Source organism: Natator depressus, chromosome 2 (genome assembly GCF_965152275.1).
Source record: "Natator depressus isolate rNatDep1 chromosome 2, rNatDep2.hap1, whole genome shotgun sequence".
NCBI lineage: Eukaryota > Metazoa > Chordata > Testudines > Cheloniidae > Natator > Natator depressus.
In genome coordinates this window covers 185,504,696-185,525,367 of record NC_134235.1, presented here as the reverse complement: position 1 = coordinate 185,525,367, position 20,672 = coordinate 185,504,696, and the positions used below count along the sequence as shown (strand labels likewise).

General features: G+C 44.4%; 1 protein-coding gene across 5 annotated transcripts in view; it reads left to right on the top strand.

Annotated features, from left to right (window-relative positions):
• TMEM108 (transmembrane protein 108) overlaps positions 1-20,672 on the top strand; it is a 234,263-nt gene that overhangs the window by 208,743 nt on the left and 4,848 nt on the right. For all 5 annotated transcript variants that reach the window (XM_074945538.1, XM_074945536.1, XM_074945537.1 and 2 more), the window contains one exon: positions 6,225-7,328. In XM_074945538.1, the coding sequence (XP_074801639.1) occupies positions 6,225-7,328 (1,104 nt within the window). The remainder of the gene's footprint in view (positions 1-6,224; positions 7,329-20,672) is intronic.

The following is a 20,672-nucleotide window of genomic DNA, read 5'->3' as shown; positions in this document are numbered from 1 at the left end:
TAGCAGTGTGTGTGTAGATGCATTTGTGTTCATTGTTGAGATGAACCATTGTTTTATCGAGGACAAGTGCATAGTATGTACAGCAGTGGTCCCCAAGCTTTTTACCTCATGCCCCCACTTACCCCTGTTTGTGCCCCCTCGCCCAAGCCAGGAGTGGGGCTGTGGCTCTGGGAGCAGGGGGACACGGACAGGGGTAAGGGAAGCCGAGGCTGGGGCTACAGCTGGGTGCGGGGGCAGAGCTGAGGCTGGCAGCCTGGGCTCCAGGCCACGGCCAAGAGCGGAGCCTTAAGCTGGCAGTCGCACTTAAGAGCAGAGCCCTGGGTATGGGGCTTGCAGCTGGGACCCCTGGCACAGTGAGGGGGACAGGGCCAGGAGCAGAGCTGGGTGGTGCTCCCTGGCCTGGGCCCCAGCTGCACCCCCCCTGAATCTTCCTCTGCACGCGCCCCATGAATGGGGACCTCTGATGTACAGAGACTGTGGAGTTCAGGTCTGTGGTATGGCAAATAGGAGAGGACACTAAGGATATGTCTACATTGCAGCTGGAAGCATGCCCCCGCAGCCCAGCTAGACAGACACATTCTAGCTCTGCTTGAGCTAGTGCACTTGCGCTAGCAGTGTGGACCTTGTGGCATGGGCTAGCCACCTGAGTATGGACCCAGAGAGTAGGCCAGGCTTATACTCTGGTAGCTAGCCCAAGCCATTTCACATTCCACGCTCTTTCTAGTGCACTAGCTTGAGCAGAGCAAATGTGCGCGTGTCCATCTACCTGGGCTGGGAGGCACGCTCCCAGTTGCAGCATACCCCTATCTGTAGCATTAGTGTATGGACTCTCACAAGGATGGGGCTGATCATTGTTGAAGCCTATCATATTTTCTGAATCCCATTTTAAAAAGTCCATGGTACAGACACAAGTCCCCATTTAAACTGGAGACACGTGGCATCAGACCTTGTGCCCATGCAGAGCTTTCAGCACCAACATTTTCAGCGTCTGCCTCTCAAGCTAACGGAGAGCCTCCTGTAGTGGTATACTAGCTCTTACGCGGTACTTTAGATCTCAATGTGTAAGTATCATTTTCCCCGTTTTACAACTGGGGCATGGACAGTGGCAGAGCCAGAAATAGAACACAGGTCTCCTAGCCACTAGGACTCTCTGGCTCTTGCAGTATTTAGACTTCTGTCTTCTTAGTGTCTGATTACATTGCCCTCTGGTGGCTGGAGCTCTCATACAGTTTTGGCATTCTATCGCTAGATGGCAGTGGTACATATACGCACTGGGCAGTACACTGTATACTCCCCCACATAGATGAAGCTGTGCCTTGAGCAGCTGGAGTCCATATCCAAAAAAAGGGGAAACCTGTCCTTAACTACAGTATGTGTGCATACCGACATATGCCATGGTTAATATCTGAACTGTACATGTAAGCATCAGGGATAGAAACTAGGATCTTCAGAGGTTCGCCTTTAGTTCAATGGGCAGTTTCTGCTGGTGGAGCAGAGGAGCTATGGGTTAGATGGCAATTATAGAGTTCTGTGTTTTGTGGACATGGAATCAACCCAGACTGACTGTTGCCCAAGTGCTGAACTGGAACTCCAGCTGCTGGAGCTCTGTTTAAATGAGGAGGAGGTGGGTCCATAATGTAGTAAGAGCTGGCTGAAATATTTTTTCAATGAAAAATGGCTTTTAAACCAAAATATTTTTTCTGGTTTTCAACCATATAAAGCTTTCGGTGTGAAGTAGTTTTCAAAAATTAGTTTTTGTAATTGACAATTTTTGAAAGCCAAAGGTTTTGATTTTTGGTTCTGTTTTGTATTGAAAAAAAAAATGTCCTCGAAAAATGAAGTGTCAGTCCTGTTACTTCCTCTGACTGGGCTACAAAGGTTATAAATCCTAATGTCTGGCAACATTGATTCATAATTAACTTAAATGATAGAGGTATGTGTTTTTGGAGAGGAAGACCAGAGGTTCTAGCTCTGCTGCTTTGTGTGCAGCATAGCTGGCAACTATGTCCTTTGTTAGAAATTAAGGAAAATCCAATGTACAGTCAAGAGTATGGCTGGAGGTTGTTATTCATGCTACTTCCAAAATTAACAGGAGTTCTATCATAACACACTTCACCTTATGCGTTTAGAGCAGTACCCCAGAACTTTTCTGAAACATTATCTCCAGAATCCAAAACAAATCTTCATTCTTCCCTTTTAAATTGTTCCCCTGCAGCTACTTGTCTTGGCATGAAATATTAGCCATTTGATCACTGAACTATCTAGCTTGACCTTGACCTCACAGTATGTGCGGTCAGAAAAATTTCCCTGCATTTCACTGAGTGGTGCTCCATTGGTATTCCTGTCTGTTGGAAGCATCTCATTGTTCCACAATAGTATATTTTTTCACTTCGATCAAGTGTCTTCCTTTCTGGTTAGGGGTGGTGAGCAAGATACCAGGTTGGGGCTTTTCTGTGAAGTTTATTTATTTATTTTATTTCAGAAGCGAAAAGCATTCGCTAACATCTGCGTCAGTCACTAGAAGGTGCTGAGTTATTTGTAGGGCTGTGAAGCCATTAAAAAAATGTATCGCCATTAATCGCGCAATTAAAAAAAATTGATCGCTCTGTTAAACAACAATAGAATACCATTTATTTAAATATTATGGGATGTTTCTACATTTTCAAATACATTGATTTCAATTACAACACAGAATACAAAGTGTAGAGTGCTCATTTTATATTTATTTTTGATTAAATATTTGTACTGTAAAAAAAGAAATGTATTGGATGAATTGAAAAATACTAAGTACTGTAGTGCAATCTCTTTATCATGAAAGTTGAACTTACAAATGTAGAATTATATACAAAAAAACTGCACTCAAAAACAAAACAATATAAAACTTTAGAGCCTACAAGTCCACTCAGTCTTACTTCTTGTGCAGCCAATCACTCAGACAAACAAGTTTGTTTACATTTACATCATCTGAGTCAGATGCCACCAACAGAAGGTTGATTTGGGCTCTGTAGTTTCCGCATCAGAGTGTTGCTCTTTTAAGACTTCTGAAAGCATGCTCTACACCTCGTCCCTCTCAGATTTTGGAAGGCACATCAGATTCTTAAACCTTGGATCAAGTGCTGTAGCTATCTTTAGAAATTTCACATTGGGGTCTATGCATTTTGTCAAATCTGCAGTGAAAGTGTTCTTAGAACAACATGCTGGGTCATCATCCGAGACTGCTATAACATGAAATATATGGCAGAATGCGGGTGGAATAGAGTAGGAGACATACAGTTCTCCCCCAAGGAGTTCAGTCACAAATTTAACTAACACATTTTTTTAATGAGCGTCATCAGCATGGAAGCATGTCCTCTAGAATGGTGGCCAAAGCATGAAGGAGCGTACAAACGTTGAGCATATCTGGCACGTAATACCTTGCAATGCCGGCTTCAAAAGTGCCATGCAAACGTCTGTTCTCATTTTCAGGTGACATTGTAAATAAGAAGCGGGCAGCATTATCTCCCATAAATATCTCCCACTGTTTCTCTTAGCCACTGGCTGCACAAGAAGTAGGACTGAGTGGACTTGTAGGCTCTAAAGTTTCACATTGTTTTGTTTTTGACTGCCGTTATATAACAAAAAAATCTACATTTGTAAGTTGCTCTTTCATGATAGAGATTGCACTACGGTACTTGTATGAGGTGAACTGAAATACTATTCCTTGTATCAGTTTTACAGTGCAAATATTTGTAATAAAAATAATATAAAGTGAGCACTGTACACTTTGTATTCTGTGTTGTAATTGAAATCAATGTATTTGAAAATGTAGAAAAACATCCAAAATATTTAATCAATTTCAATCGGTATTCTATTGTTTAACAGTGCAATTAAAACGGCGATTAATCGCGATTAATTTTTTTGAGTTAATCGCGTGAGTTACCTGTGATTAATCGACAGCCCTAGTTATTTGTATTACAGTCTTATACACTGTATTTTAAAGTCAATTTGTTGACCTCCTGTATAGGCAGCAACACATACTGAGTGAGCATGAGTGGAGGGATAAGGCAGTTTAGGGTGGGGAAACTACAATGAGGCAGTTCTAAGCTGTATGGGTTACATGGCTTGTGATCAACTAACATGTGGTAGGGCAGGAGGAAAAAGTGCTACTACTTTGGTGGTTGGGGTTTTTTTTAATGTGTTTTTTTTTTGTTTGTTTTAGGGGTTTTTTACTTTATATCTACTAAGTCCTTTCTTTTCAAGGGCTCGGGATGGGCATCCTTTAGTATGGCATTTGTATAAAATCAAAATAACTAATCCCAGCAGTGTCCAGGGACCCCAGTGGAAGTTATAATGCAGCATCTTCCTTGATGCTCATGAGCCCCATTCTACAGAGGTTTCACTTTTCAGTGGTGAGAAATTACTCCCAAGTGAATTAACATCAAAATGGCTTTTAATAGTGCTCTCATAGGAGGTTGTGTGTGTGTCCCACACTGCTGGCTGGAAGGCTTAAAATTGCAAGGATTAAAATGGATTAATTTGGTGTCCAAGAAGTTCAAAACACTTGGCTCAGTGGGTTGGTTATAGGCTATGGAGCCTTTCCTCTCAGGATCACTGGTTCTAATGCCAACCAGTTTAGTACTGCCATCTAGTGGTGGCCAATGGCCTCTTAAAAATGAATTGGTTTTCTCAGTGCATTTCTAGTGGGCAGGCATCCACAAGGTAGTTGACAATTTCAGTAAATGAAGACATGGCATCAGTGTGCTTCCTGCAAGTTGTAGTGACATAAAGGTACATCAGCAGAACAGGGTAAGGGCTTCTACTGTTACTGTTATCTGGATTAGAGATAAACACAAGAATTCACATTGCCGGTGTTACTTTTCATGAGCTAATAGTCACTTCCTGGGCGGTGGGAAGAGCAAAAGCCTACAGAGAACCCCAAATTCCACAACATGTACAAGCACAGGAAATGATAATTCAAACATCCATATAAAAGTTAAAACAGAGGTTGACGGTATTGGGTCAAAATTGGAAGCCTAATAATACTGTAGTTTCAAAACGGTGGTCTTTTGAATTTGCCCATGTTAGAGTGTTTGAGGGTTTTGCACTTCTCAGACACTGTAGATAAAAGGCAAGATTTTCAAAAGTGACCAGTGATTTTGGGTGTCTCAATTTCTCTGTGCCCAACTTTAGACACGTTAAAGAGATCTGAGTTTCAGAAAGTGCTGAGCCATCCACCTGCTCAAAAAATCAGATCTCTTTAAGGCATCTCCAGTTTGGCACTCAAAAACAGAGACACCCTAAATCTCTACTGATGCTTAACAATCTTAGCCAAAGAACAAGGAGGCTAAAAACCACAGCAGGCTCACAACAAAGTGGGAAGCTGTCTGGAAGGGGGTGCTCCTGGGCACAAATAAAATTGAAAATATGTTGTTTTAATTGCAACCCCCTAGGGGTACACTATAAAGCTTCTATTGGCCGAGCATATTGGACACACCAGGGGCTCCTCAGATCACTCCCCACCAGCTCCCTATGTGCCACCTTCCCATTCCTATCTATTTCAGGGACTCCTCCCACCCCTCCACCATATGTTAGGGGCTATGTGTGATGCCTGTTCCCCCTTCTACTACATGCCAGGAGCCCACCACAGATCTTGAAGCCCAGCGGGTGGGAAACTAAGGTGGCTTTAAACCATTTTTGCATCTCCAGATCCTGGGCTGCTCCAGGGGCTAGAGTAGCCCAATTACAGCACCTTCTGCAGGCGACTCTGAGTGGCAGCACTGCCTGGAATCTACATGTTCCAGCCCTGCCCAGGACACACCCCTCCTCCTACTCCCAGCCCTGCGTCTGGCCTGGCCCTTATGCTAGGGTCAGAACGCAACCTTACAGCTGCCTTCCTGAGTTCCCACACTGGAGGAATCCTCCCCCAATAAGAACTAGGGCTTTCAGAGCTCCTTTAGGCTCTCTTTCCCTTGTCCCTTCCTTCTTGATTTCTTAGAGAAGGAGGTGAAGATTACAGTTAGTCGTGAACTTTTCTGCTGCACTATAACTTAATGCTTTGGTGTCTTCCTAAGGCTCTCACTGCAATCTCTTTACCTAATGTATGCGTGCCTGACAAATTATAGTGAACTAACTTATAAAATACCATGAAAGCTTGAAGAAGGAAAGCGTGAACACACAATAATAGGGATTTTAGTCTGTACCTCTGTGGTTTTCATTTCAATACCTTTCTGTGTCCTTTCCTCAAGGTGTTCTACTGATCTTGGCACTGACAGAAGAGCTGGTGTTTGCTGTTCAGATACTGCCTCCGAGTGTATCATCGTCTCGGGGCCTCCTGACAGACACTACCACTATCACAGCTATGGGGATAACACCTCGACACAAAGGCCATCGCACGACAGGACCCGTTCCCACAACTAGTCATTCAACTCGCCCAATGGAGATACCTGCCCCTACCATTGACCAGAAGCAAGCAACCAGCAGCCATCATGCTGGCAAAATGGAAACATATCATTTATACAACCAGAGTGCTTTGTATTCAGGACAGACTCGCCCAAAGGGGAAAATATTTCAGATTTTCAAAGGCAGCTTTACAGAATCTACAGAGCCTTACCTAAAGACAGCACTGCACTCTCCCTTTCCTACTTTGAGGCGCCCATTCACTAACCATCCATTTCAGCCCCAGATTGCAGCCTCCAATGATCCCAATAGAACCAGGCCAGCAACGACGACAGACTCAAGCTCTTCTCTTCACAGCAACACCTTGGAAGGCCTTAAAAAAGCAGAGCGGGTAAATGGAACATGGCTGGTTATGCAGAGAGCAGATCTTACCCCCCCAACAGCTGGCCCATCGACTGATCCCAAAACAGTGTCGGTGCCTTTTAAATCCACACACTATGATATATGGGATATCCTGAGCAAAAATAACTCTTGGGTAACCTTGAGTCCAGGTACAAATGTACCTTTGTTTGCCAGCCCTGGAACTGCAACAGCAGCAGGTCATTCAGTTCAGACCAGCTTTGATGTCAACATTTCATCACCTACAATGGGAAACCCTAAAGGAACCTCCACGACGCAGCACACCATGGTGAATAATGCTACTTTATCCAACCAGGCTCTCTCCACAGCACCCACCACAAGGTTGGCTGGCTCCATTTCAACAGCTGGCTCCACAGCAACAGGAAACTTTCTAAACAGACTGGTGCCTGCTGGAACCTGGAAGCCTGGCATGCCCGGGAATATTTCCCATGTCACTGAGGGGGATAAACCCCAGCACAGAGCAACCATTTGTCTCACCAAGGTGGACATTGCCTGGATCATTCTGGCTATCAGTGTACCTATATCTTCATGTTGTGAGTTAATTACTTCTTTTCTTTTTTCCTTCCTTGAGATACAAAATGTGTGCAAGCCTGATGGGACAAGTATTGGCTGGGGAGCTTAGCACTGGCGGTGTAACACATTCATATGAAACAGATGACAAGCAATGTTCAGATAAATAACACATTCTCTGATTTAAGTAGCCAAGACTAGAACACTGGTCTCAGCTCCAAAATGCAGGCGAAACACTTGAGCTAAAGGCAAACTCCCTTTGCTGGGATTAATAAGCAAGTCAGTTATCCTCTCTGGAGGCCATTCAATAGAGGATATCATAATTCGCCAACTCATTCACATAAAGTCTGGACATTATAGGAAGGAAAGCAGGCTTACTTCAAAAATGTCTAAATCAGGGATAAAAAATTATGCAGGTCCAAAATCTTGGAATTGTTATATTCAGCCCTGGAGCAGTACTTCAGAGTACTGCTGGACTGAAGGACCAGTGATAGCTTTAAAGATTACACCATTGAAAAGCTAGTGTTCCAGAAGATATTAAAGTATTTTACTTTTATTTTTATTTATTTTATTCTTACTTATATTTTATTCACAGTCAGTTTGTGAGCCATTGGGCTTTAAAATCACATTATTCTGATTAACATCTTGCTTTCTTTCTCCATTTTAATTCTGACATAGTTTTATCTGATGATGTCTAGAGAACAAAGAGTTTGAAATCTTAGCTTTCAAACAACACAAAGTATTAATTTCTAAAGCCCTCTATACACTACAAGTACAAACCATGTTTCCATAACCAATTTGTGACCTTCTAATCTGACCCAGTTATATAACAAAAATGTTTGAACTATGTCTACCCAGAAGCTTTTTCACAACGCTAAACTATGTCAGCCACACTTGTCTGTCCACTATGTAACTATTCGTATCAGTGCATTCTGGGAAAGTCTAAAATGTTATTCCATAGTAATTAACCACTCAAAGAACTTACCCAGGGTCTTGGTGAATTCTCTATCACTGGCAATTTTTAAATCAAGATTGGATGTTTTTCTAAGATATATGCTCTAGGAATTATTTTGTGGGCAGTTCTATGGTCTGTGTTATATGGGAAATCAGACTAGATCAGTGGTTCTTAACCTGGGGTACAAGATGCCCTTTCTGGGGGTGCGAGACACACCAAATTTTTTTAGACGGTAAATCATTGAAAACAAATTAAGCACAGGCACGTAAGTACAACTACTTTGTTTCATCAAACCTATGTATTTATTAACATTATACATTTTTTAACAATTACTGTAATATACAAACAAAAAATATATCTAGGTTTAAGTAACTGACCTACTTCAACGATTTTTGATAAGGGGTGCGAGAACATATTTTGAGAACCAACGGGGTGCAGGCTGCAGTAAATGATCTCAGTGGTCCCTTCTGGCCGTGGAATCTACAAATAGTACTTCAGCAGGAGATAGTGCCCTGACAGCACACACACGGGGTGACACAAGCAATCTGAGACAATATTCAGAGCTGAGATGGAAGTTCCACCAAACTGATCACACAAGCACAGTTAAGTGGGTCCATCGACAATGCAAATAGAAGTGTGTCAAACAGTTACAGGAACATAAACATTTGCCAGCGTGGATGAAACAACTGTTAGCAACCACGGCTCCTGAGCATTAACCCTGTTATGTTATATACAAGCTATATTTAGACCCAATTTTGTTACTAATTACAAATTTGGTTAAAATGGTAGTGGAGATAGGGCCTAATTCTGGCTGATTGTGAAAATAATGTTGGAATTGAAGTAAGTGTGTATGTATGTGAGTGAGAGAGAGAGAGAGAGAAGCAAGTATAATAAAAAATGTGATTTTTTTTTTTTAAAGGGCCAATATATCATGACCTGCTAAAGCTAGAAACACGTATGTGGACTGGTAGAAATTCTGTCAGGACCAGAAAATATTTCTAAGGACTGGTCTTGAACTAGAGATCAGAAAGAAAAGTATGTTAAAGCCCTGGATAAAGCATCTGTCTGAGTGCTAACAGCAAGCAGCATCTCAAGAGTCTTTTTGAAGGACTTCTCATTATCAATTAGTTTCTTAAACTACTTTACTGTAACAGATACTGTAATATCATGTGCTCAATCACACTACATTTTTACATCTCTTATATTGCAAGCTGTGATTTCAACAAGTCATATATTGTTTTGAATTCGGCCTACAGCAGTAGTGAGAGGGCAACATTCTCAAATGCAGATAATGACTAAAGAGCCTAAGTCCCATTGACTTTTCATGACTTAGGCTCCTAAGGCTCAGATCCTCCAAGGTGTTTAGGTGCCAACTCCCATTGATTTCAGTGGGAGTTAGGCACCTAAACACCTTGGAGGATCTGGGCTTAAATCTACATACAAAAAGTTGTGCTGTTTTAACTACACTGATATAATTAAAGTGCTACAATCCCCCTAAGAGTGGATGCAGTTATATTAACGTATATGTGCTTAGAGTGGCACAGCTTGTTCCCATAAGGGAAAGGGAATAAACTATATCAGTATAATGCACCTTTATACACCTATAACTGCATCTACACTATGAGTTGTACCAGTTAAAAAACAACAACAACAAAAAAAAACCCAACGCGTTCCCTACCTTGCAATTATACTGGTACAAACTGCATGTAGACCAGGTCGAAGTTGCTTTTGAAACATTTTACCCAGAGAACTTTTAACATTTGGTGGCCACCTTTCACATAATTTTCTAGCAGAGAGATGTACTCCTGCCAAATCCACTGCAGCACCTGCTCTGCTTTTTTTCAGCCTCAACAGAAGGTCAGTGGCTGTAATGGGCATGAAAAACCATCTCTCCAAGTCAGGGTCGAGGCATGTTGGTGGGATGATGTGAGGAAACTTGCTCAAGCTGTACCTGCTGCATGGATAATTAGTCCCCAGCATTGTCACTGTGGCAGTAAATTCATTTTTAAATGTTCTGAAGGGTCAGGCATTATCAGTGGCAGAAGTGATTCTCCACATTGCAGCTCTCACATACTTTTCTCTGGTCAAAGGTGCAGAGTTCCTTTGCTTTCTTTTCATTGCCTTAAAGATTTAACCACCTCCGCACACAAAAGCGCCACAATCTCTTTTTACCTGCTGGATGCAAATGTTACTTTAGCTTCAGCACTGAACACTCAGCCAAGCAGCAGGCCTGGGACTCAAATCTCACTATATGAGTGATGTGAAATGAACATAATAGTAATGCATAGCTCATTAGTGCTAACTCTACACACTGATCTGCTACCATAATATTTCTAAGGAAGTCTCTCAAGCAACAGTACACCATTCACAGTGTGTACGACTGCCCTTGTGAGTTATTTTGCTTGTCATATTAAAATGAAAAGAACGTTTTCCCTGATGGCACCAGGGAGCTACAACAGGCCTTTCCATTTCACAACCGAGGAAGCGTTGTCTTCTGAACCTCTCACATGCTCATATGTATCCTCAGACACAGTGGAAATGAACAGTTGGTACTGTAGCTCTGCTACAAAACCACCTGATGAAGCTGGGTGTATTGCATAGTAAAGACATTGCTGCCATCTTCAGGAAACAAGGTGTTTGCAAACAAATATATAAAGTCCTTCATTCCAATCTCCAGGCAGAGGTGACTATAGATGAAAAGTAGTGGTTGTTCCTAATTTTGAGAAAAGATGAACTTCAGAATTTGATGTTAAGGAACACGTTATAGTATAGTAAAAAAAAATGACCTACAACTAACAGATTTGCTATGGGTATCTTCAAGGGGTGGTGTTGCAATGAAAAGGTCTCACAGCTATATGCAGTGTGCAAAATAAACTGAATGCAGTCCATCTCCCTTTTTGGGTGATAAGGGGTGGGAAAATATAGTGTGTTTTGACTCAGCTCCAAGTCAAGTCTATCGAATCTTAAATTCTTAGGCCACTGGCCCATTCTAAGGTGTTCAGCACCTTAGGTGCCTAAGGCAGGACTGAGCAGTGAGTAAGGGGAAGGAAGATTGACTCTGAGAGGCAGAACTTTTGTTAAGGGTGTTCTTCAGCTACCAGTTCCCAGCTCTGATGGGGAACCAGCAGGGTGAAGGCAGCATGAATTGGGAGGGCTGAACAGAGGTGTAGAAACTGGCACTGACCCAACAGTTACATGCTGAGAAGTCTGCCAGGGAGTACGAGTCTCCCTATCCGCTGAGATACAGGTAGGGCCTGCCAGCACTTGGCATTGCCAACTCCCTAAAGAAAGGGAAGGAGAAACAGGTATGGGGAGGAAATTGGTGCCTTTGCACAACAGAAAGAGAGGAGAGAGAGAGGCAGGAGTCAAATTAACCCAGCTCCCACCTCAATGAGGAGAAGTGTGTTCCATCAGTAGCCCTGCAGATTTAGCCAAAACAAAATATGAGAACTTTCCAGCACGTTCCAAAGGCTTTCTGGTATCACACTGTGTGTAAAGTATCATTCCCTCTACTTCAGGTGGTCCCCAGCTACAGAACCTCATTTGCCCATAAATGAAGCTTTCTAGAATAAGACCTCTCAAATCAATTGACTCTTGAGGATGCTTTCACAAAGCGAATGCACACATTTTTCTAGAGGAGCATGACACTTATAATCTCTACTACTACTCCTATCAACCTGCAGGAGCAGCACTTTTCCCCAGGTAACTGATGAGACCCCTAGAAGGGCCTTCTTTGAGAAGTAGTTCTTTTGTGCATAGGTACAGAGACATACAATATGTTGGGAGGAGGAGACATCACTGCTCTGGGTGCCCCACATACAGAGCATGACCCACATACTCCACTCTAGCACTTCCCCCACCCCCAACTGTTACCATGAGGGTCAGCTAGATTACCTGCAGGAGTGGTTTTCTCTATATTATGTGGATCTACTGCTAACTAAGGAGCCTCTGGAGGTGCCTTCACTTTCCTATCCCATGGAACCAGAAGAAGGGGAAACTACACAGCTCCTTCAGTTCTCATCTCCTCAAGTCCAAGGGAAGAGGAGTCATAAGGGTTTTGGCAGGAACTGCACTACTTGTCCCCAGGGGATTAAAAATCCTCAAGCAGCCACCTACATTTTCACTGATCCTGCTCATCAGATGGAAATTTGCCAAGCATCAGGAGGCAAGTGAGTAGCATAGGATCTCCCCAACTCAAATGTGAACCAGCACCCTAGCCTTAGTCTGCCCTCAAACCGAAACCCACTATAAACCTAATTCCAGTCCATATCTGAACACTGCTATCTCAGACCATAGCTAATGTAAAGGTGACAGTGTCACAATATCCACCAAATCTACAAGTACCTGTTTTCAGGGCTACATCAAACTTCTTAAGTCTCCCTGGCATATGACAGGGAATGCCATTCAGTGGTTAACTGCATCAATCAATGCACAGTATCACCTATCATGACACAGAATAGTTTAGTAGCCCAGCCTGGGAATTTGTGGACTGGGGGTTTATGTCCAGCTCTCCTATGTGACCTTGTGAGAGTTGCTTCAGTGCCTCAGTTTCACCAGCTAGACAATGAGGGTAAGACTAATAACTCCCCTTTGAGACCCACAGATAAAAAGGGCTAAATACTGTTATGTTCCCAAAGTGCCACAGAACAATGAGATCGCTATTTTCAACTTGTCACAGTTTTTTGTGATGTCCTTCAGGCAGCTTTGAACATTATTTTTGGTCTCTCTCGCACTCCCAGCCGCAATGCAGGATGTGTTGTGAAATGATTTTAAAACTCACATCACTGATCCCTCAAGTTCCAAGTTCTTTAAAAAAAAAAAAAAAAAAGTGAAAAAAATCCTTCTGTAATTACCAAGTGACATGATTAAATGTAGAAGAATACAAACCTGGCTGTTGGACGCACAGCAGTACATTCCTTTAGCCAGTTCTGCTGATAACAGAAAATGTGAGAGGGAGGCTGGCTTGCAGTGTGGAAACATCAGCAGAACCCAAGAACATATGAAGTATTGCCTTGGATCCAGCTCTGCCTAGCTCATATTTCATCGCCTGGGGAATGCTCAAAAGTGCCTTTTGCCAACCTTCATTGAAGAATTTACGAAAGTTTGTCCTGTGGTCTAGTTCTCCCAAGAGATAGATACTCCGGCCCTGATTCTGAGTTCACCCTGTTTCATGCAGATGTATTGCACCACTGTAAGTGAGATCAGACTGAGATTTAGGCTGTTTCCGCACTACTCGCTAGGGGTGCGATTCCCCTGCTCATGGACACGTACTCACGCGAGCGCCCATCGGTCAAGCGCTAGTATAAATACACTGTAGCCACAGTGGCACTGGTAGCAGCAGCAGAGGCACAGCTGAGCCATGCCCAGTCCAAACCTGCCTGAAACCGGTGGATGCGTTCTCGGCATGGCTCAAGGGTGTCTCTGCTGCTGCTACCAGGCTACCGCAGCTACACTGCTATTTATTCGAGCAAGTATCTATATACAAGCAGAGGAATCACACCCCTAACTCATAGTGTAGACATAAGCCTCAGCAGTGAATCCTGTGTCCAGCTGGAAGCAGCTGTTTGTCAGTAAAGAACTTCAATAATAATAGTAATATAGCTAAGATAGTATAATAATATAGGCAGTGTAGGTAGTAAAACCTATTGTTAAAGTTGCTGGGCACTTCCTATTATAAGAGAAGGTTACTCACCTGATACTCTAATTGAGGTTCCTCGAGATGTGTCCCCCTGTGGATGCTCCACTTCAGGTGTTGGTGCGCCCCTGTGCCACTGATCGGAGAATTTCAGCAGCAGTGTCCGTCTGGGTCGCGCATGCCCAGTGGTGGTCTCGCAGCGCCATTGGCGCCTCATCTATCACACGCACGGCCCAACCCCCTCGGTTCCTTCTCAACCATCTCCGGCCTGACATGGAGCTCTGTAGCCGCGTCCCAATGTCTGTGACAAAAGAGAAATAGTTTTAAGTTTCATAGTATAGTTAGTAGTAGTTTGGTTAGTCTTCTTTGTCTCATATATATATATATATATACACACACTCTAAGATCCTGTTTTCAGTTGCATATAACTTTGCAAAAGATAAACCACTTGAGTTGAAATTTTCCACTCTCGGTGCTTGCCTCGGGCTGAATTTTTCTGGGGAGGGGGGTTGCTTTTTGTTTTGAAAGTTTCAGCCAAAACAATTGAGCTGTTTCTGCGGGTGAGATTAAGGAAAAATCCATTGTTTTGCTCACATTATTCTTACAATCAGTGCATTATTTTTTTAGATGCTCTAGTGTCTCCATGCTTTGGAGCAGGGACTTGAAATTTGTGTGTGTGTGTGTGAGAGAGAGAGAGATGTGGCTTTTACTGTTCCCATGAAAGACTATTTTCACAAGGTATGAGCCTTTAAAAAAAAAAAAACTCAGCTCACACATGATCAAGGGAAACTTGTTAGAGTAAAGCTGCTAAAGTCTCCAAAGATTCTGTCTGCACTGAGCATGCCCCAGCCCTCCACAGCTCCTATGTGCAGACTACACTGTGTGTACTCCACCATGGGGCTGCAGGGCCTGGCCTGAGCAGGACTTTCCCGGCAATTCACAATAGCAGTAGACCCCAGGAAAGAGAACAGGGAGACTCTCTCTCTCGTGCTCCTCGTGCTTCCACTGCTGACAGCCAGGTATTGAGTAGAAGAAGAAAGCAGCCTGGTTTAGAATGAAGAGGGGTGAGGAATGAGAGAGACAGTGTAGCGAGCTGTAGCTCACGAAAGCTTATGCTCAAATAAATTTGTTAGTCTCTAAGGTGCCACAAGTACTCCTGTTCTTTTTTCAAAGGGGGGAACAGTAGCCAAAAGATATGGGGGGAAGCAGTGGGAGATAGGAGCCAGTCAGGGAAGCAGCAGAAGGGGAGGGGGACAGGGTACTGAGGGGAATATAGGTGTCAATAGGAGGGAAGATTATAGCTGAGGAAGAGGGGACAAGAGCTAGGAATGGATAGATAGGAAAAAAGGTGTACAGAGATAAACTTGTGGAGGATACAGGGACAGAAGGGTCTATAACTTTGGAAAAACACACTACTCTCCAGAACCTGCAACTGAACCCAAGAGTCCTGAGTCTCTACGTATCTCTATTGTCCGCACATATATGTGAAACCCCTGGCAAAGAGTGAGTCTCGACCTCCTCTAGAAGCTGATCCCCATATTTAATCTTCTACTACTACCACCAGTTACTCCATTAGCTAAGTGGTAGTGGTCTGTGCTATAAAGGTCCAAATACTGCTAATAACCCAAGCTGGGGGTCAGTATGGTTCCACATGATGGAATTTCTAGATTTTTTCCAAATTTTTTTAAAGTAAGGAAATTACATTTAAAAAACAATGTGAAAAGAATGGTAAAGTTGTAAAGTCAAGTTCTCAAAAGTTAGCAGATGTCAGATTTAAAAGTTGCCCATGCAACCTTAATTCACCCCACTTATGTGTAGGGATTATAATTGTAAGCAGAGCCTCTTACTGCCTATTTCCACAGTTCCCTTGCCTCTCAGTGCACATGCTACTCTTGGGGAAATTCTGTGCCCCTGTGGAGCAGCAGAAAAATGCCCCCTCCCCCCCACAGATTCCTTTCTGCTTCCTTGAAGAAAAAGGTTTCTGTGGGGAAGCAAAGAGCCACTGCACCAGTACTCAATGACCCCTCCCTGGCAGCTCTGCAGCTCAGACATGTCTGTTCGGGCAGTCGGGGAGAGGGGTCTGGGGATGCCACGGCCACCCAGGGACATTAGTCCCAGCTGGGCGGGAGATGGGGAGGATGGAGATGGAGTTCCCCCTCCCTTGCATGGAGCAGCCGGGACTGGGTCAGATCAAGCCCCAGAAACTTCCCCTGGGTGGACGGGGGAGCAGCTCCCTGTACAGTGACCCCTCCCCCCAGCTGCACATCCGGAACCCCCCTTCCACAAAGCCCCCCAATCCCCTACCCTGCCAAGCATCATCCCCTGCATCAGGAGTCCCCCACACCTGGACCTCCACCCCACTGAACCCCAATCAGCTTCACCCTGACCTCCCACCATCAAGCCCCACTCCCGCAGTCCTCCCCTGCACAGCCCTAACCACCTTCACCTGGACTCCCCTACAGAGTCTCATTCCCCCTGCACCCAGAACCCCGCACTGAGCCCCTGTGCATCCAGATTCCCCCCTGCACCTAGATCCTCCACTGAGCTGCCTGCACCCAGATTGCACCACACAGAACCTTGATACTTTTGAGGGAATTCTACACCAAAAAATTAAATATTCTGCACAAAAAAATTTAAAAATTCTGTGCACAATATTTTAAAATTCTGCAAAGTTCTGCATATTGTTAAAATAACACAGAAACACAACAAGAGTATAATCACACCATTTTCAATTATTTTTGTAATTTATTTCAAAATACTTGTCAGCAAATAATAAAAATGGTGTGGTTATATTGTGTTATTTTGACAAATATAATAAGCAGAATTTTCCAGAATTTTAAAATATTGTGCGCAGCATTTTTAATTTTTGTGTGCAGAATATTTAATTTTTTGGTGCCGAATTTCCTCAGGAGTAACATGCTAGACCTGCTCTGGGAATGTATAAGTGTTGTGTAGTGAAGGAGGTTATTGTCTGTAGGACTACTTCCTAATTTGTTGCAGAAGTTGGAGGCAAGGGATTGCAGGGAGGGAAAGGATCATCTCATGGTTAAGGCAGTTCAGTACTACCCTGGAAAATTTGATTCTATCCCTCTCTCTTACACAGAGTTCCTATGTGATGCCAGGCAAGTCACTCAAACCAAAAAGTGTTCACAGCTGGCCACTAATTGTATGTTCCTCATTTTCTTGGTGCCTACCATGAGACACTTGGTGCTAGATTTGCAGAAATGCAGGGCATTCACAGCTGTGATCTGAATATATAATGTGCTATAAAACTGTTAAGTACTCTGAAAAATCAGGCCCTTAGCGTCTCAAGTTGTGCACCTTAAATGAGTGGGTACTTTTACCAATTGTAACCTTTATCTCTGTGTCTCAATTCCCCAGTTCTAAAATGAGGATAATACTACCACGTAATATCACAGGGGCATTGTGAAGAAAATTCATTAAGGTTTGTGTGGTGAATAAGGTTTAGGGCCACACACTGAATAAGGATAAAAAGAAATATTGAATAAGTACTCATTCACTGAATGAGGCAGTGATCCTGTGGAAAATACAATGTGATCATGCAATTAAAGACTATCATAATGCAGAAGGGAGGCAGAATTAAGGTAGCAGAGACATCCTTAAATCTGGCATTTCCTAATTTTTGAATGTTTGATTTTGCAGCCTTAAAGTTCTTATAACATAGGGGTTTTTTTTTTGATGCAGTAATATAATAATATTAAATAGTGAAGAGGGCAAACACAGCCCTTGGATGCATAAGAAGGGGAGTATCGAATAGGAGTAGAGAGATGGTATTATTGCTGTATATGGCATTAGTAAGACCATTACTGGAATGTTTTGTTTAGTTCTGGTATTCACAGTTGAAAAATAATACTGGAAATTGGAAAGGGTTCAGAAAAGAACTACAAGAATGATCTGAGTTCTGGAAAACTTGTCTTATAGTTAGAGACTATGCAAAAAATGAAATATAATAGAGAGGGAAAGGTCAATCAAGCTTTGCTGAGGGTTCAGGTAAATTTTTGAGGGAAAGCTGTAGTTGGTTCTTATTTTATCCAAACAGATTCACACCTCACTAAAAGAAATGTGATGTTGCAGCATTAGTTAAACAATACTAATTTCTAGTCTTCACTAGAATACAAGACACATTATAGAAAAAGCAAGATGGAAGCTGTGACTTTTTTTTTTTCTACTCTACTCTGTTATCTTTACTGTTACCTCATATTTTCAAACCACCTCTACTGTGTTTTGTGCGTTTCATCCATTTAGGGTTTCCTGTCTGACAGCCTAGATCAGGGGTTCCCAAACTTGGGTACACATGCTTGATGATCCATCCATTCATTTCACAATTTTTAAAGAAGGTGGTATGTGAACCAGTAAAGTTTGGGAGTTGCTGTCTTAGATTGTATGAACGGAAAGGTCCTGGAACACTCTGGGTGTTTCCATAATACAGATAATAAGATAACCGTGTATAGGTTCCCCCAAGCACTCTGGTAAATGAAACACTAGATTAGGACCCAACAGAGCCGGGTTCTATTCCCAGTATTGTGAGTTGGCAAGTCACTTATACCTGCTCCTGCCTCGGTTTCCCCATCTGTATAATTGGTATAATACTGTAGTTTTATACCCACTTTTATGAAGTACATTTAGATATAAGTGTTATGTTACATTACTTTTTTAAAAAAATAAACTTTGCCAACCAGCGTGCCAATAAGTGTTAACTGTGGTGAGTCTCAGCAGAGCGGCCAAGGACTGAATGAGCCCAGAGACAGAAATCCCCTTCATAAAACAGTCTCTCCTGCTTAGGGTTCAAGCACCTTGAAAAGACAGCATAGGGGATCTTTCACTGCTGCTATACTTAATCTGTCATAAACACAGGACTTCATTCTTCTGGCCTTTCAATCCGGCAGTACTCAGAAGAGCTAAGTGTTTGATCCACAAAGGGACTTAAGATAGGGCCGTCCCTAGCCATATGCAGCCCCAGGCTTCCGCGGGGGGGGTACCCGCTCCTTGCCCCCCCACCGCCAGGGTCTGGGCTGCGCTCAAGGCCTGTGGGGCCCGGAAGGCAGGAGCTGTGGGGGGCCACTTTGGGGGGCCCCAGAGGATTAGCAGGGGACCAGGAGCAGCCTGCTCCGTTTCCCTCGCCCCGGCCCCAGCCGCGTCACTCAGGGGAGGAGGTTTGGGGGAAGGGGTCCCCCCCTCACCGGCAGGAAGCGGAGCAGCCTGGCCCCAGCCGCGGTGCTCCACTTCCCACTGGCGGTGAGATGGTGCTTCCCCCCCGCGAGCGACACAGCTGGGGCCGGGGCGAGGGAAGCGGAGCGGGCTGTGGCCGCGCCGCTCCGCTTCCCGCCGCCAGGGAGTGAGGGGGGCGGTCCTTTCCCCCAGGCCCGCACTCACCGGCAGTGGGAAGCGGAGCGACCCGGCCCCAGCCCGTTCCGCTCCCCCCGCCCGAGTCGTGTCGCTCGGGGGAGGGGGTCTCCCCCGCCCTCACCAGCGGCGGGAAGCAGAGCGAGGTGGCTGGGAGCTGGCGGAGTAGAGCGGGCTGGGGCCAGGTTGCTCCGCTTCCCTCCGCTGCCAGGGAGTGCGGGGTCGCTGGGGGAAGAGGTGGAATGGGGGTGGGGCGGAGGAGGCGGGAAGGCTAAGAGGTGGGGCGGAGGGAGTTGTCCGGGGCTCCACACCCGCCTAGGGGCGGTCGTGCCCCTTGCAGTGGGCACAGCCCGGAGGGCGGCCGGCCGGCCGGCCGGCCAAGGGATAGGGCTGGTCGCCAGAGCTGGTGCCCCAAATGTCATGGTGCCCTATGCAGCTGCGTATTCTGGGTATGCCTAGGGACGGCCCTGGCCTTAGACGTTGCAATGCCTAACTTTTAGGCACCCTGCCTAGTGGAATCTAGAGCCCTAAGTGAAGTGCCCAGGCTCTCTATACCATGCACAGGGAGAGCATGGCACCTAAGCAGGGGTTCCCAGAAGCCAGCAAACTGAGCTGTGAGACACCCCCGCCAGCCAGCTGGTATGGAATGCTCAGGAGAGGGGTGGGGCCTAAGTCCCCTCTCAGAGAGTTAGGTGCCTGCCTCCACTCAGGATTCACAGCTGTGAACTTTCTCCAGGAGTTAGGCACCTAAGCCCTGCCAGTCCTTTCTTGCAAAAAAACTGAGAAGAAGGTGGGGATCCTCATTATATCTAACAGCCCACTAGCCAGGTCACTTTCCTGGGATGTGGGCGCTGTAGGTTTGAATCCCTGCCTGAAGCAGGGCCCCAGTGGTGGGGGAACACCTAGTTTGAGAATTCTGTTGCAGCTCAGGCTTGAACACAGAGATGTCAGGACACAGGCTCCTGTGGGCATGTTAACTGGCAGACATTTAGGTGCCCTGAGGACTTTAGCAGTGGAAACATAAGGGCCTAGGAACTTTAGGCACCTCCAGGATTAGGTGGCAGCTGAGTAGGAGTTTTGAAGAGCTCAGTGTCACTAAAATGTTGAATTTAGGCACCTGAGTGACAGGCAGTTAAGTCCCTTTGTGGATCTAGCCCCAAGTTCACATTCCAAAAACATAATGGAGGGTGGGGGAGAGGAGAGAAAGTATGTTCATAGAGGAAGTACAAGATAGCCCAGGACACATTTATGATGCCATTTCCTTTTGAATAAATACAAATTTCTCACTGCTCATACTACCACTGTTTCTCCAGTTCTCAGAGACAAACCTCATATTTCACTGACAATAGCGACATAATTGTACAGACTATAAATCCTAGATTTTTCAAAAGATCTGCCCAGAATTTAACCATA